This window comes from Melanostigma gelatinosum, assembly GCF_949748355.1.
Source record: "Melanostigma gelatinosum genome assembly, chromosome: 4".
In the NCBI taxonomy this organism is placed as follows: domain Eukaryota; kingdom Metazoa; phylum Chordata; class Actinopteri; order Perciformes; family Zoarcidae; genus Melanostigma; species Melanostigma gelatinosum.
In genome coordinates, this window is record NC_136637.1 from 7,301,684 (window position 1) to 7,327,416 (window position 25,733).

Here is a 25,733-nt window from a genome sequence, read left to right on the forward strand (position 1 = left end):
CAGGAGAGGCCAATGACATCAGCGCCAATCAGGGGCAAGCTCTTTTGTTGCCTTTCCGGCAGTCGGAAATATTGTTACCATGCACATATTTTTCAGGTCAGTATTTTACCTTTTTTTAAGAGAACATATGAATATCATACAGATTGGAGCGGATACATTATTTCCTCTTTATAAGCATTAGCATTAGCTTTTTAATAGGATGTTTAGGAATATAGGAATTTCGATGTTAGTTGCAGTACCTGAACGCATCATTTGAGTCCACATGGGCACGGCACCGCCCTCTTTTACAATGCGCATGTGCCGTAGCTTCCGGGTGTGACGACTTGTCCACTCCTCCTGCGTTTTGTAAGTCCTAGCGGGTGGCGAACAGCGTGCAGCGGCGATGTCAACAACATCGGTCAGTGGGTCAGCCCGTTAATGAAGATACTCAAGCTCGTTACGGAACCTCACACTTCAGGACTGACATTTGCTACAATTAATTTCTACCGGTCCATTTATGTCAGCAGGCATTCAGGGGTTAAGGGTCAAGACAATAACTAACTGGTGTTACTAGCGATAACGTTAGCCCATGTTAGCTAGCGCTAGCATGCTAGCTGCGAGAGGAAAATGAGTGATGTTACTCAGCAGTACAGAACGAGTCGGGCAGAGAACGACAACAATACACGTGTAAGCGGATGTGACGTTATGTTTGTACGAGTGTGGCTGAGTGATGGTGTTTTATTTTGTAATAAATTAAACTAATATGAAAATCGAGGGAAGCTGGTCAGTCTTGGTGATGTCAGTGTTTTCCCTGGAAGATAAGGGGAAGCTGGTTTTCTAATTAAGCTGTTATTCTCGTTTTATTCGTAACGTTAACGTTACTGTTAAATCGTTTTATTGGACATATAATAGTAACTGAATTCATGTCGGGTTTGCCGAGGTCATCCCTTCCCATTTCAAGTGATTTTCTTTAAATCGGTAAACAGCGCCTCTCTGGGTTATACTGCTGGTGAACGTGAGTCAGTGTGTGTGGTGAGAGATTGTGTTGCACTCCTCACAGCAGAGCCAATCAGCTCGTGTGACCTCGGGGAGTCAGGTCAAGCTGACCTCATATGATTAAAAAATATAAAAGCCTTAAATTGCATCATATGTGGCTTGTTATATTCCAGCAGTGTCTGTTTTGTTTTTCCTTTTCATGCCGCTGGGATGTATTCCTGCTACTATTTGAGTTCACATGTGTCCGTATTGTGTCTGTCTCAGAGAACCCAGTGAACCATGATCACCACAGAGGCTGCCAGAGAGTTCCAGGCCAAAGAGCGCAGACACAAAGAGCAGCTGAGGAGATGTTTATCATCTGCTTTATCTGCAGACCTAGACAGGTAAGGCGTGTGACAGTACGCACTCGACTGCAAAAGCACGGTTTAAAAAATTGATCATTGGCAAAGTAACGCAGGGCTGTGAAATATAAAAAACTGCCATCATCCAGTCAGTATAGGACTGAACTGGTATAAAGACCAGCTGGTTCATCCGGTGTGATCAGGATCATTGCTGTCATATAAAACAAGTTTGACAAAAAAATCTTTTCTCAATTACCACTTTTACGTTTTTAAAGGGGCGATTCACCAATTTCAGTCATTAAGTGTAGTTTACTTGACACAAAGTGTAGTCGCTTTTAAAGCGGTTCTCTTGTGTGGCTCGAGAGGAGCTTTACACAGTTAGAAAAACAACCCTGATGATGTTATGGGGGGGATCTCAGCCTTTACTTAAGACAAAATCTTTTTCTAAAATCAGACGGGAGCATCTAATGATTTCGTTGCAATCTCGCTGTGTTTTCATCAACTACAGGTGGGCCCTTCATATCTACATAGGGAGGAGTCCTCTTCATGGAAATGTGTTGCACTGCTTTCTTTTTTAGCCCAGTACGGACAAACCCAACATTGGCTCTACAGAAAGCCTTTTGCTTTTCTTTTTTTTTGCATGACCTGAAGGCCACCGTAGTTCTCCGACGTGATTGTGAAACCGCGGTAACGTGTGCCGCCGTCAGAGTCCGTTGCTCCTTAAATCGTGTCATTATGGTGTGGATGGTCTCTGAGTGAGGCGAGTGGCGTTACCGCAGCTTTGCACTCTGTGGCTCATGTTACCACAGTCTTGAAAAGGTCTACAACCCCACCGCCAGATGCCATCAAATTGTCAACACTGTCGAGAGCATGATCCTTTCGAGGCAAAGAGTCAGGATATCCCAGCCTCTGCTGCTGCTTTAATCTGTGTAATCTCTCTTGTGAGTCCTCTAACTTTATTAAAGTACAATACAAACACACATCTCAAAAGATGGAGTTTCCTTAGTTGTCATAGAAATTACTTTTTTACATTTTAAAATACCGTTACTTCTTTTTATTGCTTTAAATACAAATTTATATTATGTGTACTTGTGCTGAGAAAGACTGCGAGATGTAGTTGAAAACGTGAAGTAAGCTTTAAGTAAGCACTGTGACTTCAGATTATTTTTGTCAAACTGCTTTCAAATGTCAGGAATCCTGTAGAAAACTGCAGAAGAGTTGAAAAATACCGTACACACACATTTGACATCATATAAACATATCAATTCACTGACTGGGAGAAAGGAGACAAATATATTCAGGTTTCAATTATGTGCAATAATCAGGTGAAATACAGCTCTTAAGTCTCAAAATGCATCCTATAATTGAGAAAATGTAAGATACTTTTGTTACATATTAGTATAGACAAGAGCGGGGAACAGGATCAGTGGATCTGGAATATAAAACCTGGCGCAGAGCAACGTCACAGATGACTCACCAGAGACAAGCTCACGGGGATCTTTGCAGCAGTTTTATTGGGTTTTAGTTGATAGGGATGTGAGTCTGCTTGTTGCACTAGTGCTTCATCAATTCGGGCACTTTTCATCAGAGGTTTACAGTAATGGACATAGCATCACGCAAATTGAATCTCATACCGCCCCGTTGGCCTTTAGCGGACTGGTTTCTGGGTCACCCAGATCAGTCATAGAGGCGGGACGAGAGATAATGATGGTGAAGAAGAAGCGGAGCGCCTCAGGACCGTGCTCGTGGTGGTCTGAAGTGGAGAAATAGGCCTCGTAGATGTCAGAGAGGTTGGATAAGAAGCTCTTTGTTTGTATGTTGGCTTTTAAATGTACGTTAAATACCCAATCCAGCATCTCAGGCTGTGCAGCAGGCGTTTCCAGTACTTGTATCGCTATCACAACAACTTCTATTTATTGTGTACATTTGGCCAAATTGGCTCCAAACATAGTTTGTGTATTTTTTGTTCTAGTCAATGATTCCCACTGTTGGTGTGCATGTATGCTGTTTTGCCTTTAATCAGTTAGTGAAAAAGAATTTTGAGGACATTGCTCCTAATAAAGTGTTTCAATGCGTTTCCCCAGGTTGCTGCAGGAGGAGCTGGAGGCGGATGTCTCTCTGTACGCTGGCTCCGGCTCGCTTCAGGCTCACAGAGCCGTGCTGTTGGCCAGAGCTCCTCATGTCCTTCAGGGACAGACGCACAAAGACCCCTCCGCTGTCCATCTGTCTGGCTATGAGCTGTCCGGGTTGAAGGATTTCCTCAGGTAAGCCGGGGGGGGGGGGGTGTCAAATGTTAAATACATTTTTAACATTTTAGATAATTTCTTTTTGCCCCTGTAGAAAATAATAATAAATAATATAAACAATAAAATCAGTAATAGCTTTGTTGAATAGTTTCACGTGAAGCAACATCTCTACATGTGCTCTCTAGTCGGGTGCAGAGACAGCATTTATCCCTCTCTCGTGGTGTTACACTTTGACAGACTCTCTGACAGAGGGCGCCATGCGCTCCGTCTTTAATCTGCAGGATCTGCTGCTGTTTGCAACGGGGCATCACAAACGCTGCAGCCATTCTATAATGCGTCTCGTTTTCATGTCGGTGTTGAGTCACACACATCCTGAAGTGTATCGGTGTTTATAGTCATCTGTAAATTGCTAGCTGAGCTGTTTTCCTCGAGGTTTTGCAGAGCGGCCCCTCAGAGTCTCGTTAGCAGTTTATAATCAGGACAAGAAGAAAGAGTCGTCGTGTTTGGTCTCACTATCATGAGTCTAAGAGTCTGCTCAGAGCTCCTCCACCAAAGTTCCGGTTCCATGTAAAACATCATATTTATGCATTCACAGGTATCCTATTAAAATGATTTGTTGAGTTAGATCCTTTTCTTCATGAATCAGTTTGACAATCACCAGAATACTATTCTGACAATAGGTTTATTTGTTTGAGTGTCTTTGCTGCTGGTGATCTGATTTATTCTGCTCTTCTGTGTTTTTATATGCATTTAATATCTTCTTGGACTGTTGGTCGGACCAAACACGCAATCTGAATCCACTTGTGCTCTGGACAATGAACAAAATGATTGATCCATTATTCAAATAAAACAGAATCCACAGATTGACGATGATATCCTAATTCTGGAGGTTGCCTCCAAATTTAATAAAGCAGCTAGTTACGATTCCAGTCAAATTTGGCACCAATATCAATTTCCGGTGGCAGATGTATATGGCAGAACATGCCGGGATACTACGGCATATTTCAGAAGTACTCGTGGCAAATGTACTGTAACAGTTTGTTGGTAACTTCAGAGGATTGCCGGTCACTTCATGAAACGCTTCACTGAGGTTAAATAGAAAATCCTGCTCAGCTCCGGCCCGTAGCTTTGCACTGTGTCACTGCACTGAAGTCACATTGCATCACATGAGACTGTAACTCAAATAAGTGTGAAGGCCTAGGTTTAATTAACCTTTAGCCCCCCCCCCCCCTGCAGGCGCCTGTACACAGCTGACCAGAGCACGTGCTCGTCTGAAATAATCCCAGGCGTGGAGGGCTCAGCACCACAAAGTACCTCGCCTGTTCCCGACCCGGCGGACCTTCATAGTTCCTATGACTCAGGTAAACAGACGAACAGCGGTTTCCACAGAGGGTTTATTCTGGGTTATGTGGCCCCTCCCTCCCCCTCTTCACATCATGTTATCTCAGCGGTAATCCATTTAGGAGCTAATCTCATTTGGATCCCTGTTGCCGCTACCGCTAATTGCAGCATGGCCACACTATGGACACTTTTAAACCTTTTTGTTCACCGTTTGCTGTATTTTTAGTGAGAGCTACCGCTGCTTTGTCACACACACAAATACCCGTGTCATGTGTCTCACACGTTCTCTTCGTCCCCCCCGCCCTTCCTCATGATCTATCTCAACTTCCCTCCAGACGCTGCTCTTGAGCCGGCCTCGGGCCTCGGAGCTGACCTGCTGGATCTGTACCAGAGGGGGGAGCAGTGTGACATCACCATCCAGGTAGCGGAGCAGGTCTTCTCCTGCCACAGGTAGAGCTTCTTCTGGTGGCCTCTCAGCCGTTTTCAGTCATACGTCTGGTCATCATCACAGGCTGCAGGCATGGTGAGAGCACGCTCACGTCAGCACATCACGTCCACGAGATGTAGAACGCCACAGAGGTCGCACATCTGCTGTTATCTCTCAGCGCTGGGTGGTCACTCAGCGATGCAGAGGTGGTACCAGCAGCTGGTAACCATGGAGACAGGTTTCTCCCAGCTCGGGGGAGCAGCCAGCGAGAGAGAGCTCGTCAGAGAGAGGAAGCTGGGCTATTCTTTTTGGTTGCTCTGCAGCAGTGATCTCTTGTACGGCAAAGTGAGAGGCGCTGCACCCGGAGACTGAATCAGGGCTTCTGCAGCCTTTTTGCTCCAATAGGAATTTCTAACAATGCAAATACAAATAAAAACCTAGTCTGGGTTTGTCGAAGAAATCTCACCTCTCGCTGCGCTCAACATTGATTCATTCCTCTTGCTAAGAAAGGAATATATCGGCTGCACATCATAGAAAGTAGAGCATGGCAAAGAATTTAATATGATTTGTTATCGCTTCATGTGGCTATAATGTTGAGGTGTCCTTTGAATGTTAGTCAATGTTCCAGAGTTAGTTATTTATTTTGCACAATTCAAACAATAAAATCTAAAATAATCAAACATAACAGAAATAAATGAATCACAGTGCAGGAAGAGACAGAAAGGCAACTTGGCTTATTTGAAGCCTCCACCTACATAATATTAAAATTTTACAAAATTACAAAGAAAATTTTTTTAAAAACATTTTACAGAGGGACATTCTTTTGTTCGGTGGGAAAAGTCATTCCATAGTTTGGTTCCCCTAAATCTTATTGAAAATTGACCTCTGCTAGTCAGTAACTTAGGAGGATGAAGATGTGAAGATTGACGAGTTGAGTGAGAGTGAACCTGTGAATTTATAGTAGGTCTTGAAATGATCAGGAATATTCCCTTCACCTGAAAGTATCTTATCAATGAAAACACAAGTTTGTGAAATATGTATGTCATAAATGCTAAGAATCTGCAATTTCTGAAATAGAGGAGAAGAAGAGAAATGTGACTCTGATCGGGTTGCGATCCTAGCAAAACGTTTCTGGAGCACCAGTAGTAGGAAAAGTACTTGCCCAAACTCTATTACAATATGAATATAGTGTGAAATGAATGTTGGGCATTACACCTTGTTTTTGAATAGGTTTCTCATATCTCTGATATTGATACCTAGATGAGGTTCTTCTGTATGGATACAAGTTATTGGTGTGAACTTACGATCGCATCATGTGGGTTTGTCAGTGTTGCCTCGGGCTGATCTACCATGTAGTTAACTATTCCTCAGTTTCACTTCCACGGTCTATAACACAATCTTGATGTAAAAAATGACACGTACTGTGATAAAGAATTGTATCCGTATTATAAACTCCTTTCATGAATTGACACGGCGTTACACCCGGCAGTAAAACAGGATCAGCAGTTAACGAGTTATGCTGGAAGAATTCATGGGTGAACAGAGAGGGGTCCAACTGACCTCCATTACAGTTTTTAAAGATGATAAGGCTGGCATTATTCTGCATATTACTCTCTCTATGTAACCGCAACGATATGTTTGTGGTCTCACAGTACTTTATGATTATACCTTCCCTGTTTGTGGCTCTCAGCCTGGAGCCCTTTGACGGTGGAGTCAGCCATTCTAACCCAATAGACTGTGTGAATGCTTCAAATTAATTTAGTGTTCATACACAGCACTGGCTCTGTAAATGGGAAACAAACGGACCGAGCCACACACACAACTGTTCCAGCCGAGACAGGGGAAAGTAGAAGGATGTATCAAGAGAAAGACATTCTCCACCTTTACATGTACACTTACAAAAGGGCTGAAACGTGTCGTGTAAGTTAAGTCGTTTCCTAAAACAGATGGGAACCGTCATTTCTAGCAAACTTAACTCAGACATGAGGACGCAGTGCATATGCTGGGGGCTATAATCAGCTGCAGTCAGTGTTTCTGGCAGCAGGACAGTGTTTGTTTTGAGCAACAATGCGATGTTTATGTCACCCTGTGCTTCGGTTCAACGGCTCATTGAGTGTGTCAGAGCTTCCGGAGCTCCAGAGCAATAAGATGCCTCATGCTTTGATACACACACAGGGCTTTTTAGAGGGATCAATTTTGGTTTTCATGTGATTTAGAATATCGGCAGCCTTATTCTTTATTGAAGCTAATTAAGTACTCTATTTCCATATCTGACAGTACAATCTTCAGAAAATACACCGTCTCCAGAGACCACAGAACACGCACACTATATTTTTGTCACTTCAAAGCCACTGAAGCACACACCGGCTTAAGTGATGACATGTGAAATATTAAACCGGTGGGCGGATCTGACATGCCACTGCCTGCTTTGATGGGTTTCTAGGGCGATCCTGTGTGCGCGGTCCCAGTACTTCCGAGCCATGCTGAGCGGGAGTTGGATGGAGAGCTCCAGACAGTGCATCACTCTGCAAGGGTAAGACTGCGCCGTGCAGCCGGTCACATGGCTCGAACACCTCCGCTCCTGGTTCGAGCGGGGCTACATTTCACTCCTGAACGACACGGCTGAATTACTGCATGTGCCACATTCATTATTCAGGCCTCGCTACAGAGGTGGCTCTGTACAGTATGGGGGGGTTCACTCTCGATGCCACCCACTGCCGGAAGAATTGCAAATGGCTCGTTGCCTGTGCGAGGCCACATCAACGTGTTCTCATCCACTCCCCCCCCCCCCCCCCGACCTCTCACCACTATCGCCGGTCTCGCAGTCTCTCTTCACAGCGGGGGTAAGGCAAATGAGGCCCCTTTTTTTCCTCTAGGGAGTGACGTGTCACCCGCCTCCCTCAGCATTACTGATCTGAGGGTAACGGGGAAGACTCGGCTGTCAGAGTGAGGAGCCGCTGCGTTGACATTGGGGGGGGGGGGGGGGTCCTGTGAAGTGGACCTCGGGCTGCAGTCACATAGCTCGAGTGCTGCATGATATATGGGTTTTGTTTACAGCATCCTCAGTCGTGTTTCCAGTGCAGGCAATACAACACTGTGTGCCTGGATTCACCGAGGTGACATTAGACTGTGCTCGGGGACAATTCTGTGTGTTAACACGAGGAATACGACGTGTCAACTTATTATTTTGTTCACCGTTCCAGTCTAGGGCCAGATGAGATGGAGATCCTGCTCCAGTTCATGTATGGGGCCATCGTGGATCTGCCACCTGGAGCCAGTGCCAGGTGCTGTATTTGAGCAGACTGTCCATCATTTGAATACAGAGCCGTAGAATACAACCTGATCTGTATTTGGTGTCTCCTGTCCCGTAGTCAGGTGGTGTTGGCAGCAGACATGTTGGGTTTAGAGGGACTGAAAGATGTGGTGGAGATGGTTCTGACCCGGGACTACTGCCGCTTCTTCCCCAAGGTCAGCTATACATCAGGAGTACTAGTGAATATGAGAGGAGAAACAGGGATTTCATAGCTTTATTATTACTGTGTGTCCGGTAGGTACATGTGTGCTGCAGTTTAGATTTTTCAAATATGTTCAATATAGTTATTTTCAATGTCCACACACATTTTTAATTCATACTTTGACTTCATATTGCACTTTTTAAACATAAGTGTGCCTATAAACACAAACATGAATAATATTAGGCTTGATATGCCACCATAGCATGATAGCATGATAGCCAGATGAAAGGATTTCAGGCCTCCGTGAACAACGCTCTTACACATCACAGCGTTTCATTACATTACAGTGTTTCCTGTGCTCTGGCAAATCTGTTGAATGTACTTGCGCCTGAGTTTGTGAAGCGAGAACCGGTTCATTCCACACTGCTTGAAATTTTGGCCAATACCGACCTCATCAAGTGGATGGGGTATCTGCCATGATTTCACCGGTCCAGTTCTTCTTTGTTTGTCAAAGCCATTAAAACTAAATTCAGTTCCATTCATTTAATCTCAGCGGGCCACAGAATTAGTTTTGTTGCACCACAATAATCCCTGGCCTCAAGTTACCGGACATGCAAGTTACTCCAATGAGATAGTGAGATCTAGTGAAGGAGAGCACTCGAGTTTAGGTACGACAACCAGTATCGGGAGAGGAAAAGTCTGATCAATGCACCCCGACTTCAAAGGCTGACCTTCAGTCAGCTGTCAATGGAGAGTGCTTGATGTGATCCACACAGCATGCACTCTGAATGCAAGGTGTCATCATCGCACCTCATCACATGTTGCTGATTCCAAATGATGGTTCGACTTTTTCTACTTTGAATATTTCTCTTCTCTATAATCTTATCATCGTACAGCAGAGCTCTTCAGTGCAGTGACACAGCAGTATGTGGAGTATCACAGCTGAAGACACGGAGAACAAATCCCTTCTTCATTGCTTTGGCTTTACACTCGTTGCTTTCACACGGCGCCTGCATGCTCAGTGTCAATAGTGATGCTGTTTTCTCTTCTCGGCAGCCAATCGACGGGGTTCAGAAAACGGTTCTGGAGTGTCTGTCGCTCACGCACGCCTTGGGCCTTCAGAACCTCCACACGCTGTGTAAGAGGTGAGTGTCTGTGGTTGCTTTCCTAGAAATGTGTTACAGATGGAAAATGATGTACGTAAACATTAGGAAAAGTCACTACACTTTTATTAATGCTCCCGAAATTCGATTATTTTGTCAAACTTGGCCTTAAAAGCTGCTTGTGTAATTTGAAAGCCGGGGCGACACGTTAACCTGTCACCGTCCTCACCACATGCAAGTTACATCAGCATCTTGTTGCTAGGTAACCAGCATGTGAGTTCACACTTCTGTGTCGTTAAGTCGCTCGGGGTTAGTTGTGTAATGCAATTTTCTTTCATGTGATTCAATGCACTGCTCTGCTGAGCAAAAACATATCAATATTTGTGATTCTCAAAATGAATTACTGTAAGAAAAATCAGCATAAATTTCTCACACGTCTTGATTGATTTGTGTCGTTTTATCTGAGCTGTATTGAAGTGACGTGAATCAGAGTTAAGGCATCTGTAAAGGTTGCTGTCCAGGAAACAATACTTCATAGACACTAGTGTGCTGCGTTATAACGTGAGATATAACTGGAAACCTGTGTGCCGTCATGTCTTTATATTTCCTTCTGATTCATTTGTGTGCGCACAAACTGAGAACATTTCCTTTTGAGTTCTCCTGCAGCTGATTCTTCTGCAGTCAAACCGTGCTCCTGTTCTTTGGTGGTGGTTGGGGGGGGGGGGGGGGGGGGGGTCTCTGCTGAGCCTTGATGAGTCATGCGAGTATGATGGTGAATGGAAGCTGCGCTGCTCTGTGCAGCAGTGCGTTACTGACCTTCTCATCCTCACTCGCTCCGTTTGTCCCTCGAGCAGAGCTCTGCCCGACCGAGCCTCCTCGGTTTCACGCTGCAGTAAACGTAGAAAAGGGCCTCCGCGAGTTCCTATTGACTGATTAAGGTGGAAAAAGTCAAATTGCCCAGAAATCCAACGCTCCTGTTACAGAGACCCGAAGGCAATGATCTACAGATACTCGATGTGTGTGTTTCCAGGTGGGTCGCTGATCACTATGTGAAGACCTGGTGCGAGAGGAACTTCTCCCTCTTGTCCCCGGAGCTCCACGGAGCATGTCTAACGGCGGTAACTGAGACCATGGTGAGTTCCTCCCCCCCCCCCCCCCCCCCGGAGTCATCAGCAGGACTGTGTTCGTGTAATTGCACAAATATCATCAACCCGTTCTCCAGAGCTGTTTTTTTCCACAGGAAGGAACTCCAAACATAACCCCAATCAAACATGACCTTTATTAAATTGTCAGTTATTAAAGACGAACTCATTTAGGAATACGACGTGGATGCAGAGTGATCCAGCCTTGTAATTGGTAATTGAATCTCGAGTCTGTCTTTCATCACTGTCAAAGAGTCGGGGGGGGGGGGGGGTGCACTCTGTGAGTAAAGCAAGACAAATGTACTCTTGTTCGCTCTTGGCAAGTATTAAGATTCAGAGCCGGCCAAGAACCATTCCGCATTTCTGGGACTCCCTCCACTGATCAATAGGTCCCGGGCGGAGATAAGAGAGTGCTTTGATATCGGGCTGTGTTCATTTGACTTTATTCTGTGTTTTGCACCTCTGCCAGAGTTTCTTTAGCTAATAGATGTTTCCATTTAGACTGTGCAGAATGCGGTGACCATGCTCTGTGGCACCGAGCAGTTGATTGGCAGCCTCCCGGAAGTCAAGTGGGCCCAACAGGTGAGGAGTCTCGCCACAGAGCTCCAGGAGGAGAGCCTACACGTCATCGTCCAGCATCTCCCCACAGTCATCCACACTCAGGCCTTCCAGGACCTCTGCAGGGTAAGGCGGCGGTGCACTCGTGCTAATGCACTCTGCTCTTTCTGTGACGACCTGGGGACGGATTGGGCTTTGGTTTCTACGGGGGTTTTTTCAGTGTGTGTTACCTTCCATTACAGAGGGAAGAGTTTACCCGTGAGCCCACGTTGTTGAAGAAGCTGTGTTCGGCCATCAGAGAAGGTGTGGCTGTCGACAACTGCTGTGATCTGTTCGCTGCTGTGCACTATCTGTGTGGAGATGACATGGAAGAGGACGGGGGGCAAAAACAAGAGGAGGTGAAATGAAGCACATTCTCTGTACTGAACCAGTTGTCTTGTCAAAATCAGACATCCCACTGAGACTAATGCTCTGTGCGCTGTGCTCACATCTGAACTGTGTAGTTCTGGTCCCATTTAGTCCCGTTCATTTAAGACCAGTGAGAACAGAGTCGATGGAGCCTGAATTCTGACCAAACAAGTAGTGCACTAAAACTGCCTGAAAAGGTGACATGTGGTCTGCTTCTAAGCAAACTCAATATTCACTTACGAGCTTTTGGCAGAGCTTTCAACTGCTGCTAATGATCTTCCTCAAGGATTTGGTGTTTGGACAAAGTAACTCCAACTATCTGACTTGAGTCAGAGATTAGAGAGTTTGATTCAACAATGGTGGGATGGCCAGAGAAGACTGTAAGATCCGTAAAAAGCTAGTAACTGGACCGTGAGATGTTTTTTTGTGTCCATCCTCGTGAACGCGATATCTCTGGAATGCCTGGAGGGATGATAAATGTAGTCCATGAGGAAATACATTTCTCAGCGCGTTGCTTTATTGACCAGGAAGCGGAGTTGTCCTGCTTGTGGAGCTGTGTCGGCGGTGCTCACATGTGGCAGTATGAATTAGGCGCTAGCTGCTAACGCCTGGAGGATCCCCGCCGGCCTTATCCTCTGTTACGGCGAATGCAGCTGCAGCCTTGGCCTCTCTTTGCTGCATTTCCTCGGCCGTGTCCTCCGGCCCAATTAAATACAGCTGAATATCCGAGTTACCCAAAACACGGGAACATGTATCCGCGTCCTCTGCACTCATATTTTCGGGGTGTCATTTTCTCTGTTGGAGACGTATCTAGTTTGCAATACAAGCAAACGGAACTGTTTTAGAGCATGCCGCCTGGCTACACAGATCCAAGCTGAAGTAGTTTGTAGTTCTTCCTTTCATCCAACTACGTCACTCTTGCGTCAAATGACGGCGCTGGATGCAGGAAGCACAACGGATCTCATCCTGCTGGGTCAGTATAGCGGGCACTGAGGAATTTCTTGCTTCAATTGAATACATTTACCATAGACACTGAATGGACAGCCACATAGAAGGTGGTGAGTTTCCCTTTGTTGGTCGTAAGTCAATTTGAACCCTAAACAGACTATTCAATGGAGAAAGTGCTTTTTCTACAGGTGTGAACACAGCTTTACGTCTCTGCTCTGAAGTGTTTGCTCTCTCTCCTTCCACTAGAGTTACTCGACCATCCTTTCTAACAACCATCATGTTTTTTCATCTTCATTATCACAATATGCTTTACGGTACTTCATTCTGGATACAGCTTTGGAAGAGCAAACTCCACATTTACTTGGCATTTCAGACCAAAGCAAGGACCTTTGGGTAAATACGTGTTCATGGTTTGGTGTGAATGGGTCGGCATGTGTTGTCCAACGTAACTTTGCAGCGCTGCTCCTAACCAGGATGTGAAATGGGTCTGACGCTGCGCCGCTTTGGTACGAAGAAGGGTGGAGAAGGGCTTCTATGATGGTGGTTTTGGGGCTTTCGGCCATACATTCATTTGCTCTCCAGTCGAGGTCTAAAGCTCCACAGGTTACCTTTAACAACACACGACACAGAGGATGCAGCCAGTGAGTCTCAAGTGTCATCCGACTTTTGACCTGCTGCAGTTTTGGTTATTTAGAACTAGTGATGTTTTTGATTATAGCACGTTTGTTTGTTTGAATGCCGGAGGGCATCACTTCTCCATCCTTCACCTGCGACGTCTTTAGATATAGATGGAAGCCGACTGTAACTATGAGTTGATCCATCAACAAGTATTGAAATGTTGGCCTGCGGTAGTCAAGCATGAAATCAAGATGATACATTCGAAAGGCTCAAACTGTAAGCTTTGTTAATATCGGTGAGAATAATTGAAAATCGTGTCGGTCAAACAGTTAAGCGCTTAAAGACGAACAAAGCAGACGGGTTAATCCTGTGAGCCGACTTCCAGGAGAAAGGGACCTGGCTGCACACGTTAGAGCACATAACCGCCGTAGTACGGCAGGATGGATTAGTCTGAGGGAGACTGTGACATGTGCCAGCGGCCTTCACTAATCTCTGGCTGTGTGTGTGTGTGTGGGGGGGGGGGGGGTCAGTGCAGCGGAGGAGGCGGAGATGGCTCCTCCCCTGCCTTCCAGCCCTGTTTTTATAATCCGGCGTGGAAACGGGAGAATGGGCATCAGCCGCTGACATCACTGATTCTGCTGAAGGGAGCTCAAGTGGATTCTACAACAGAGACAGAGGGGGGAGGGAAAGTGAGGGAGGGGTATTTGTTGCCATGGTGAAAGGTTCTCCAAGCAGCTGCTGATTCGCTTGTGCCTTAGCGCACCCCTTTCCATTCTTCTCCCCTCCCTCCCTCTCTTGCTCTCTCACTCACTCTCTCCTCCGTCTTACCGCCAGCCGTTCAGGCAACAGATTTGTACGCTGCGCAGTCGGCTGTGGACCTTCCTGCTTCAGACCTTTTACGCCGTCCGCCACACGCAGGGATGGGAGACCCTGTCCTCCAAACACAGAGAGAGGATACTGGCAGGTAAGGGAGGAACTCCTCGCTGTGAGACACAGCAGGATATTAATGCTGCGGTGTGTCTGTATTCTTCCCCCTCCCCTCACCCAGCCTGGCGCTGAAGCAGTGGCTCTGCAGATGAACCGAAGCCCTTGGAGCATACGCTGCTGATTTAATACTTAATGGCTTCTCTCTACACAGCCGCCTGGCCACTAGTAACCCATATACAGTTGGCACAGTGCTGCTCTTAAACATTTAGCTTCATGTGAGCTACCTTCTTAACGGTCTTCTTTTCATGGGTGGGAGTGAAAGGCTGGATTCCTCTTTGTGGGTCTGACCATGACTAGAAGCTTCCTCAGTTTCAAATAACGTGCTGTTTTCTTTGCTGTAACGTGTTGAAATTCACCACATGAATAATTCATTTGGCTGCTGGTATCAGCGTGTTGCTATTACTGGTACATTTCTTGCCAGTGAAATCGGATTCCAGGTCTCACATGCAAACATAACACAAGCAAATAGAGTCCATCTCACCTCGTTTGCTTTTGAATATAAAATAAATCAGACGGTTCTATAATTGTACTGTTAAGTCTAGAAATGTCTGTGCTTTGTTTGGGTTAGTCCTTGCCTGACTGATCGACCCATTGATTCATTGTTTGTTTCCTGAAGGGTAAACACAGGGTGTGGAAATGGGGATTTGTGAATGAATAGAATAGATCCTCTAGCATCTTTATAATTGATGCAGCCCTTTCCATCTTTTTTATTCTTAAACAGTGTGTTTTGCATACTAACTGGCTAATCGTCGGTCTTCCTTTTATCCTGTTTTCACAGATGCCATTGATAAAGGGGACAATCGAAGACTTGGCAAAAAGCCTGTATTCACGAGCTCCCAGGTAATATTATCATGCGACCATGCATTACATTTATCTTTTTATTTACGGTTTAATTTTGATTCAGAAACAAAAAACACAATGACGTTTTATTTGACTTGTAACTTTGACTCAGCTTGATGATGTGAACTTTTGAGGCAGTTTTAGAAACATCCGTGTAAGTTTGTGTAATCCCTGACAGTGATGACGGTCTGGAGCCAACAGATGCCACATGTCATAAATGCCCCACCTACAGATGCAGTCTAGAATTAGCAGCAGGGCCTCTCTAAACAGATGTACAGCTAAAATAAGCCGGCCTGAGGCGATCCAGGGAGGGAATGTTAGGCGTGAGCGGTTAAGAGCAGTGGAGCTCCCACAGATCTCTGGCAAAGTGGTTTGATGCAGTCAAAAGAAGAACGTTGCCTGTCTGTAATCTGCACTAATGTTATTCATATTCCATGTGACCGTGCCCTGGGTCTTTGCTGATTAATCCTGCCTCACGGTTACGTGACTAATTTGGTCCATTTTTTCCCTGCAGTCGAAGGCGGTAAAATGCCCTTCATCTGCACCTGAGAGTCCTCCTGTGCACAGGACACAGAGGGTGTCGGAAAACGCAACTTCTGTCTCCCGTAGCGCTGCATCAGCCATGAAGTCCGATGGACTCGGGACAGCCACCAAACCGGGAGAGGGTCCCACGCCCAAGGCGAAGAATGCCAAGAAGCCAGGGGACCGCAGTGTAGCCGCAAAAGCAAAGACGGCGTCAGCTGGCACGCCGGTTGTCAATGGCACAGGAGCCGCGGGGGCCAGGCGGGACGTAGCCAGCGCCAATGGCCCCAGGAGCTCTCATGGCGCTGGGGAGCAGGAAAAGAAGCCAAACCCCGGTGCAAGGCCTAAAACCTCTCCCCCGAGCTGCACGTCTAGCCAGACCGGGGCAGTGAAGGCTCAAAAGAGCTCAGCGGGAAAGTCTGACAGCGCTGTTGGCAACAGCCACGCTCAGCCCAGCGCCTCATCCACATCAGGCAGCGCCTCGCCAGAGACCGGTTCCAGCAGCCCTCGCAACGACACCCACTCCATCCCAGGTTCACTCTCCTTATTGACTTCTTTACATGTCATCGTCGTGACGGACGGCAATTACAATGTAGCGCAACAGAGTAGATGAGCTTTAGCGTCGGCAAGTATCACGCTCCAGGCAGAATACCGTAGCTGATATACGGAAAGGGCCTGCAGACTAATTAGTATGAGGAATGTTGTGTTCTGGCCAAGAGGGCTTTGTGAAAGACGAAGGCAGTGTCACGTATGAATGTTGATGTTCTGAGGAAGCAAAGTGCAGCGTAGAAACTCTCAGCAGAGGTCAAAGCCTGTGCAGCTGTCCCACAGGGACACGTGTGACTGATCTTTGGGGGGGGGGTTTAAGGAGGCGGGGTAACCCAGACTCATGTTAGTGGGCCTCAGCTTCCTGTCCTGCCCGTACAATCGCAGCACGTACCCCACCCTGAAAGTGACTTTCTACGTGACTGTGATGTGCGCTTGCTCACTAACGGCACGCACCCCCCCCCCCCTCACTGTGTACCCTTGATACCCTGAAGATCTTGTGGTTTATTCTTCAGCAAATTGAGATTCTAATGAACAGTTGTGCATGTGGTTCATTTCCTGTGTTTTAGGTGCAAAGCCCAAACAGCAGGCTAAGGCGGTGAACAAATCCCCGCTGACGAAACCTCCTCAGAAATGGGATACAGCAAAGATCAGCAGGTGAGTCTGTGTGCTTTCTCGTTGCGTCTTGTGTAATCGGTGAAATGCTGGTTGTAACATCAAAAGGCTCTAAGTGATGTCCTTGTCAACTTCCTCTACCACGTTCCAATTGGGTGGATCTACCTTAAATGCCATTCTGCCAGTTGAGGATTTGTGAGATTCTCTTTGAGGGTTTAGGGAATAATCCAGCAAACGTTGGTGGTTCCTGTACACAGAACAACAGTAACGAAAGAGCATTGTTCAACTGTGAATCAACAATACTCAGAAAATAAGAGAGATATTCCTTATTTCTGAGACAGACTGACTCCTGTGTAGCATTCCACTGTTATCTATATCAGCGGTTCCCAAACTTTTTAGGCCGCGCACCCCCTTCTACATCCCGACCGGGTTCGCGCACCCCCCCCCCCCTAAAAAGCAACAGAGCCTTTATAGCCGCATAAGAATCGGACCAATGAGAGAACAGTTTGCTCGCGCGTGGCGTTTGTTTACAAGATTTAGTCCGCTGTTAAATGTTGCAGTGTGAACACAAACCGAACAAAGGAGCAACTGCAACATTGTATCATATTAATCCCTGAATCAGAACAAAGCAAACGAACTGAAGGTGTGAAAACGCCCTGAAACACTGCAACAAAGTTTCAATAACTTTCAGTGTCACAAGGTGTCACTTTTAAAGAGCAATACGGATGCGAGCACACACGCACAGGCTCAGAGGCAGATTATCACATTTAATTTACAATTAATGAGCGACTAATGTAGCCAGGATGTCTTCGGACAAAGCATCGATGCGGCGACACAGTGTTGTTGGACACCGGGATCATGTCCAACTCTTTTGCTTCTTTCTCCCCAATCATACATTCCACCATCTCTCTGGCAGCTGGCAAGCTCACGTCTTCGGCGATTGTGTGCGGTAGCCCCTTTCTCGCTATTCTGTAACCAGATATGAAGCCCGTAGTGCGTCATTTATAGACCAACACATGAATGAGACTCCAGTTGTTTTTGGCTGTTTTGTAACTCCTCCAATTTCGATATAAAGAATGTAAGGGGCTTTTGACTTGCACTGGCATGCTTGGTGTTCAGGTGGTGACGTAAATAAGAGCTTCAGACTGTTAGCCAGAACCTCACTGCACACCACGCACTGTGGCTTTGGGGAATCTGCGTTGCCAATCCAAGTGAAGCCCAGACACACATACTTTTCATCATATTTCCTCTTTTTTTCCCAGTCTGATGCTCACTCTCGTTTCCTCTTTTTCACCTTGACTCCGCGATGAGCCGATGTGCTCCCGATTTGTCTGTGCTATCCCTTCCTCCTTTTCGGTCTCCTCCGTCTCATCTTCCTCTGACTCTGGCTGGATTTCTTCTCCCGGTCTCTCCCCAACGCACCTCTCCGTTCCCCTCGCCTCCGATTCCTCTCTCTCTCTCTCTGTCCCTCTCCTCTTTTACGACTGATAGCTTCAGATGTCCCACCTGACAGTTTCCCCGATTTCAGCCAGTTTAGCATATTTGCATGAATGTTGCTGAATGAATGAAGTTCACTGTTAGCTGACGTTAGCTGCACAAGCTAGGCTGGCTAGTGTGTACGACTGGCGGCAGGTGGCAAGACTGCCGGAAGGAGCTCAAGTGCATTTATTAAATTGTACGTTTTTAATTTAAAATCTTACAAAGGGAATTTTTATAATTCATGTTTTTATTTTGTGAAAAATCCCACTTTTTAAATTAAAATTACATTTTTTTTTAAATATTTAATATTATTACACCATCAGACCGCCATTACACTTTTCCTCTCGCGCACCCCCTAGAGGCAGCTTGCGCACCCCCAGGGGTGCGCCCACCACACTTTGGGAATCCCTGATCTATATTATGTCATGTATATATTAATGAATATATGTATATTATAAGTAAAAATAGCCGTGGAAGAGGCTGCGTTCAAATGACAAAATATGGCCAATAACAACTCGTAGGATAAACACGGGGCCTGGAACTTAAAATACAGAAGGTATATCAGTAACCCAAAAATATATCATGAGAATCAACATCTTGAAGGAACGCTAAATCAATTTAAATTGTACAAAAGCACTTTTGACCGTAGTCACCTACTCTAAAATGACTGAAATCAGTTGAACTGACTATTTTGACTGTGTGTGTTCGGTCGCACTGAGTTTGAGTTTAGTCTGAACAAGTCTGAGTGCCATGCATCCTCACTGCAGTCCGAACATGGCCAGGCCAAATTGCAATCTGAGCTCAATGCCAATACACCCACCTCCATCAGCGGAAAGCGTTCCTGGCCTCGGAAGCCAAACAAACCTACCTTCCTACATGTTCAGTCATGTAAAAGTAGGACAAATATGATGACGGTATCACCTGGTGGCTTTTTCTAGTCCACGTGCGGCTGTCGGGAGGTTTTAAAGCATCTGTGTAGCGTTTTCTGACGAGCCTCTTATCTGTCCTTCAAAGATGTTAAAAATAACCCTTTTTACAATCTGCATCATCCAAACTCCATCTGTCCCGGGAGCACATCAATATTTAACAGTCTCCCTGGAAAGCAACCGTGCAAGTCAGCCAACAAATAGCTGGTAGCCTCAGAAAACATCTTTGGATTGCAGTCTCGTGTGAAGAAACAGCTGCACAGGTGTTCATCTGTGGAGAATACACATTGTGCTGAAGTTAGCTGTAAACCCTCAGAGGGAAGATACTCCGGGAGAGTAGTTAACATTGAACTATCCTCGATACAAATCATTTGTAGATTATGAATTTTTTAAAGCTGACTTGTAATATTTATATCGTGACAATCTCAGGTCGATTCTATCAAACTGTCCTCGGTAGACTCGCTGAGATGTCAGACAATGAAAATCCATCAACCTCGGGCACACAGCAGAGTGTGCTCTCTGTTCTCCGGTTCCTACAGTCATATTCTGTTCTTACGCAGGGTGCAACATCCTTCACAAGTAACTTGAAATTCTTTGCATTGATAATCAGCTCATGTCTCAAGCAGCTTGTCCTTGACAAACTGGGTGAAAACGCTTTGCTGCCCCCCTCTGGTGTCGAATATTTATTTGGGGTTTCATTTCCCTGCAACTCCTCTCCTAAATATTGTTGAACGATGATGTGAGCCAGAGGTATTCATTATTTGGGATCTTTATGGTAAAACGTGTGTAGTCACTCTGTCGTTTGTGTGTGTTCTGGTCAACCAATCGCAGTCCTACCAACAAGGCCAGTGCGAGAGAAAGTGGCAAAGTCAAGACTGGTGCAGCAGAGAGAGCGTCCAGCGGAGCGACGGCAGCAAAGGCAGACGCCAAGGGAAGAGGCACACCGGACCACCACGGTGAGATGTTCACAGTCTGCTTCATCCACATGTCTGTCAGTATACTGGAGCAACGTCCTAATGTCCTGTTCTGTCTTTGGGTTAGTCTCTAAGCATGGATCCTCCATGAAAAAGCCAGCCTCCCCCAGGAGAGAAGACGGCAAAGACGGGTTGAAATCCTCAGCACCAGACAAAGCAGCCGGTGAAGCTCATAAAAAGAAGATCACCAAACCCGCTTCGGTGACCGGAGCCTCGGCTAAATCCAGCGCTAAACCACCAAAAGCCTCTCAAGCCCCGTCCAAGCCATCTTCAGTTGTAGCTGGCAAGTCTGGATCAAAGCCGAAAAGCGCTACTGATTCATCTGCAGAGAAAGCTTCTCCGAAATCTGGAGGACATTCCAAAACCTCAGCTGCGTCTGCCTCCAAGAAATCAGGAACCAAAGGAAAAGAGGCAGCGAATGGTAATGATTCCGACTGTGAAGCCGAGCTTGCAGCGACCGTCAACACTGGGGATGTGGCGGTGCGTGAAGAAAGTCAGGAGGTAGCAGCACGCAGTACACAGCCAACAAGCCAGAGCGGAGGGGATCCACTCAGCCTCAAACTACAAGCAAGCCCTCAGAAGACTGAAATCACAAAGTCACAAAGCACTACGAGTGCACCAGCAGCTCACAAGCCCCCCCATGGCAAATGTGCTAACGCAGACACTTGCAAGCACACTGAAGGGAGTAAAGTGAAACCGTCTCCGAGCGGTGTCATCCCAGCTCACATCAGCGGAGGCCAAGCTCACGAGGTCGGCTCCCCAAATTCGTCCAGAGACACCGAGCGGCCCGTAGACACCCCCTGCAGCATGGGAAGCACCGACACTCCCTTAGAGGACTCCTCCTGGAGCGGCAACCACCATCAGGTCAGCCCGGGGTCCGAGACCGGCAGCACACACACCACGTCCTCCGACGACATCAAGCCCCGCTCGGAGGACTACGACGCAGGGGGCTCGCAGGACGACGACTGCTCCAACGACAGGGGCGTGTCCAAGTGCGGCACCATGCGCTGTCACGACTTCCTGGGCCGCAGCAGCAGCGACACGAGCACCCCGGAGGAGTTGAAGATGTGCGAGGGCGGGGCGGGGTTGAGAGTGGAGGTGCGGCTGCGCGGGCGGGAAGCAGAAACCACCAGCGAGGAGGAGTCGGTAAGGCAGCGCCCTCGCTCCTGGTTGCATGGAGACGAGCTTCCCGACGAGGAGGAGCCCTCAGAGGTCGAGGCCACCGTGACGGTGAAAAGCGTGCCTGACCCGCAGCTCTTCTCCTCCGAGGAGGAAGAAGAGGAGGACGAAGATGAGGAGGCCACGGAAGACGAGAGGTCCGAAGTTGAGGTGATTCCGGGCCCGCTGCCGCCAACTGAGCCCTCGCCGCTGTTCCAGGGGATCATCAACCTGGCTTTCGACGACGACGGCGTGGACCAGGAGAACGAGCAGCCCGACTATCAGTCCACTTCCAACTTCCGTCGCTCAGTGTTGCTCTCCGTCGACGAGTGCGAGGAGCTGGGCTCAGAGGAGGGCGGCGTCCAAACGCCGCCTCAACAGCCCGAGGACGCGGCGACCCCCTGTGACGTTTTTGAGTCCGACTCTGCAGCGCCTCGGTCCAACTGCTCCCCCGCCGGCGACCAACAGAACCACCTGCCGGGCCGCCTTGCAAGTGCAGAGACGGAGCGCGGAAAACGCAACGAGGAACGGGAAGACAAATCCGGAGGATTCTTCCTCACAGAGATCCGGGAGCCCACGTGGGAGGAGGGCGATGGAGGGAAGTGCAGCGGAGACCTCCCTCCCCAGGAGCGCCCGTGCCACCTGGATCTGCGGCACACTGAACAATACAACGGAGGGCCGCGCAAAAATCACAGCAACCCTTCAGAAAGCAGGAAAACTGATTTACATCGAGACTTAAATGAGCCTCAGCTGACAGGGGAGTCTCCTGTACATGCTGCACAATCTCCAGCAGGTAATGTATGATCTACGGACCCTTCCTAGACCCCAAATCCAAAGCCATCTCTTACCCCTAAACTACATCAGTGAAGGTTTAGTTTATCCCCGCAAGATCCATTCTCCTCCGCTCTGATCCCCAGACCTTACCCACATCCAGCCTACACCCATCCCGCTCTCAGAAAAAGGATATAGTGCAGTACCTAGTTAAACATACAAGTTCAAATTCAAATGAAGTCATCATATTTTCATATGCTAAAGCTTCCTCTCATTTCAACCCATTGATTGTGTAGCTGTTGTAAATTTGAATTTGCAACATTGATATCCTTTTAAAGATGGAGATTTGGTTTCATCATAGCCAGTAACCTAAACTGTATGTTTTAAAACAACTGAACTACCTTCAGGCAGAGGCATTCAGGCTTTGGTAACTCGTCGACAAAGGGGGGGGGGGGGGGGGGGGGGCAGTGTACATTTCATTCAGACTGATCAGAGAATTGTATTTGTCAAAAGATAATCTGCCTTGCGACAAGGCCTGTGACATAGTCATACCAATGCACTTTTATGTACATAATAAGATTCTTTTGATTATTTTTGTCATTTCTTTCATGCAGTGGAACAGTCTTTGGCCTTTTTTTTCAAGCCATAGATCATGTGACATAGTGGAAGGTGCTTTAAATATGATTTAACATCAACATATCATTGCCAAATCAATTGTGGTTTGTTGGTATAATTACTGTTACACTGACCATCGTTGAGATCATTTTATGCCACCCATAGTGATGTTGATGAAGCTTGTGTTTCTTCAAATGTTCGACTACATGTCCCATAAACCCCTTCCCCCCCCAGGATGATGTTGCTTTACGTTTTGCTTTATTGTAAAAGAAGAATGTGTTTGGCTTCTCATGTACTGAACCGTTGCCATTTTGAGAAACACAAACTTCTGGTTCCAGACGCTTCTTCTTCTTTGGTGCCAAAAAAGCACAGACAGCTCTGGACCTTGTGGTCCACCACGTCAGTTCCAGCATCACTGGGTGCTGCTCGGCTTCTCAGTTCACAGTAAATCACACTAACATCTGGAAATGAATTTCCAAAGATGTGTTGATGTTAAACTGCTGTGTGGCACCTTTCCTTATGATTATTTGTGTTCAAGTAAATTACAAGCGAGTAATGCTTTCCTTGAAGTCTCTTCTGAGTGACTACCTGACATTAAGGTGTCATTTAATAGATGACACTAAACTGCCACTGCTTCTCAGAATGTGTGTTATACGGGGGACTTTCCCTTGCATCTCCTCGCTGTTCATTCTTGTTATTTCTACTGGAGAATGTACCTGTTCCTGAGGTTTCTTTTTGTTTGAATGTATTTGTTTTATTTTGCACTGCACACATGCATGCTATTATTAAATTATTTTGACATTCCCCTCGACCATCTGTCATCTTTGTTTTTCTCCATCATACATATTACCTTTTGTCATACCCAGTAGACGTATATCTGTCTAGATACGTAGACTTTTCCTTTTGAAGAAGACTGTTGTTGTCTATGAGCTTGTGTTCAGTAGGTTTGTGGTGTAGTGTCGGCAGCCTCCTCTGTAAAGTGTGTGATGTGTCTCTAGTCACGGTCCTGCCATTTCTCTCTTTTTTCACTGCCATAGTCAGAATAAGAAATCCTGCTGCACCACTACTGAGGCTCCATCCCGCTGCAAACATGTCAATCGTTTTGTTTTCATTATCAAACGGTGATCGGTGATGTCATCCTTTGCCCTTTTTTTTTGAAATTGTAAGAAACAGAAAACTCAATGTCAAAAGAATCTCAGTGGTGTGCCATCTTTTGTGCTGCTAAAGTAAAGCACCGTTGCGTACATATTAGGTTTTTTCTGTGACAATATTTAAGTCTGTTTATTAGGTCTGCACGTAAATCTCAAAAACACACATCTCACTGTTACTGACGGAAACAAGCGGTGTCCAGTTCACTGGTGCTGGCGATGCATGGCGTACTTTGTGTGAACAGGTGGATAAAGAGATGCATTCAGGTCAGCGGTCCTCCCTGCATTACCTTTAAAGCAACTGTGTGCCGTTGACATCCATGTTGGAAGTTGGTGAACATCAAACGAATGGATTTAAGGTTTGTGATGGTTTAGCCATTTAACTGACCCCAATGTGACCGTCAGTGTCACTCTCCGTGCTGTCCTCACCTAACTTCCCTGCTTGTTGCAGGACACAGTTGCATTAAGAGTAAACATTCAGTTATCAGTGTTTTATTGTAGTGCGCAGTGACTAGTCTCTGAAATGTGTAAACGAACTGTGGAGCAGTGAAGCACTTTGTCATTTTGCAGTATTGTCAATTGTTTTTAGGGGACAATGGTTGTGACAGATTGGATCAAACCGGCAAACATGACCACCGACCGTCCAAAGCCCTCTCCCCCATCTACGAGACGGATGTGGGAGAAGCGTTTGAGCGCTGCTCGGACAGGGACAGGAATGTTAGAGAGAAGGAGGAGGAGAAGCAAAGGGGGGACGATGACAAAAGCAATGAGTTTGCCGAGCGGGACTGGAGCCTGCTCAGGCAGCTCCTCTCGGACCACGAGTCCAACCTTGGCATCATAAACCCCGTGCCCGAGGAGCTCAACCTGGCCCAGTACCTCATCAAGCAGACGCTGTCGCTGTCGCGGGACTGCCTGGACTCGCAGGGCTTCCTGTCCCCGGAGAAGGAGACCTTCAAGCGCTGGGCGGAGCTCATCTCGCCCATGGAGGACTCCTCCACCAGCATCACAGTCACCAGCTTCTCCCCGGAAGACGCAGCATCTCCACAGGGGGAGTGGACCATCGTGGAACTGGAAACGCATCACTGACTGCAAAGAGAGAGAGAGCCTGCCGGACAGTTCACACCTTCTCTGTGGACGGCTTTACAGCAACTTTGTCTTAATTCATTATGATTTATAATCATGTTCTGTCTGTCTTTTTGACATGTCTTTTTTTCCCGGACTCTGCAGAACTCTGGGCTTTGCAGCAGCTTATTTGCAATTTCTCATCATGCCCTCGATGGACTGTTTTTTTTTGCACAAACGGGCTGTTATGCATGCTGATATTTTTGTATGTCTGACTGTTTAGTTGATGTTGCTTCGAAGCTCTAGAAAAGAATAGAGTGAGAAAAAAACCCACCCCTCATGACAGTCTTCTGATAATGTGGTTGACTGAAGTTTCTTAAAGAAAAAAAATAAGATTGGCCTAGTGGCTTGCATTTAGTGTCATATTGAAAATAAAGGTTTGTGTTTATTGAAAAAAAGAAGTGTCACTCACTGTCAAGACATAGAGGAATGTGACACTACACTGATTTAGCGCCTGTTTTTCGATTG

The 25,733-nt window shown here is 46.6% G+C and overlaps 1 protein-coding gene across 2 annotated transcripts; it reads left to right on the forward strand.

Moving 5' to 3' along the window:
- Positions 1-364: 364 nt before the first annotated feature.
- Positions 365-25,618, forward strand: btbd8 (BTB domain containing 8). 2 transcript variants are annotated; one of them, XM_079266554.1, is made up of 19 exons: positions 577-666; positions 1,240-1,358; positions 3,401-3,580; positions 4,799-4,923; positions 5,239-5,353; positions 7,774-7,863; positions 8,534-8,614; positions 8,702-8,798; positions 9,842-9,930; positions 10,919-11,021; positions 11,532-11,714; positions 11,831-11,986; positions 14,397-14,526; positions 15,328-15,389; positions 15,904-16,444; positions 17,027-17,114; positions 20,309-20,433; positions 20,519-22,402; positions 24,733-25,618. In XM_079266554.1, the coding sequence occupies exons 2-19, from the start codon at positions 1,255-1,257 to the stop codon at positions 25,227-25,229; spliced, it is 4,650 nt and encodes a 1,549-aa protein (XP_079122680.1). In that variant the 5' UTR covers positions 577-666; positions 1,240-1,254; the 3' UTR covers positions 25,230-25,618. The 2 variants fall into 2 exon arrangements, with proteins under 2 accessions (XP_079122679.1, XP_079122680.1); XM_079266553.1 differs by lacking the exons at positions 577-666; positions 24,733-25,618 and adding an exon at positions 365-397 and having other exon boundaries at positions 20,519-22,677.
- Positions 25,619-25,733: the final 115 nt, after the last annotated feature.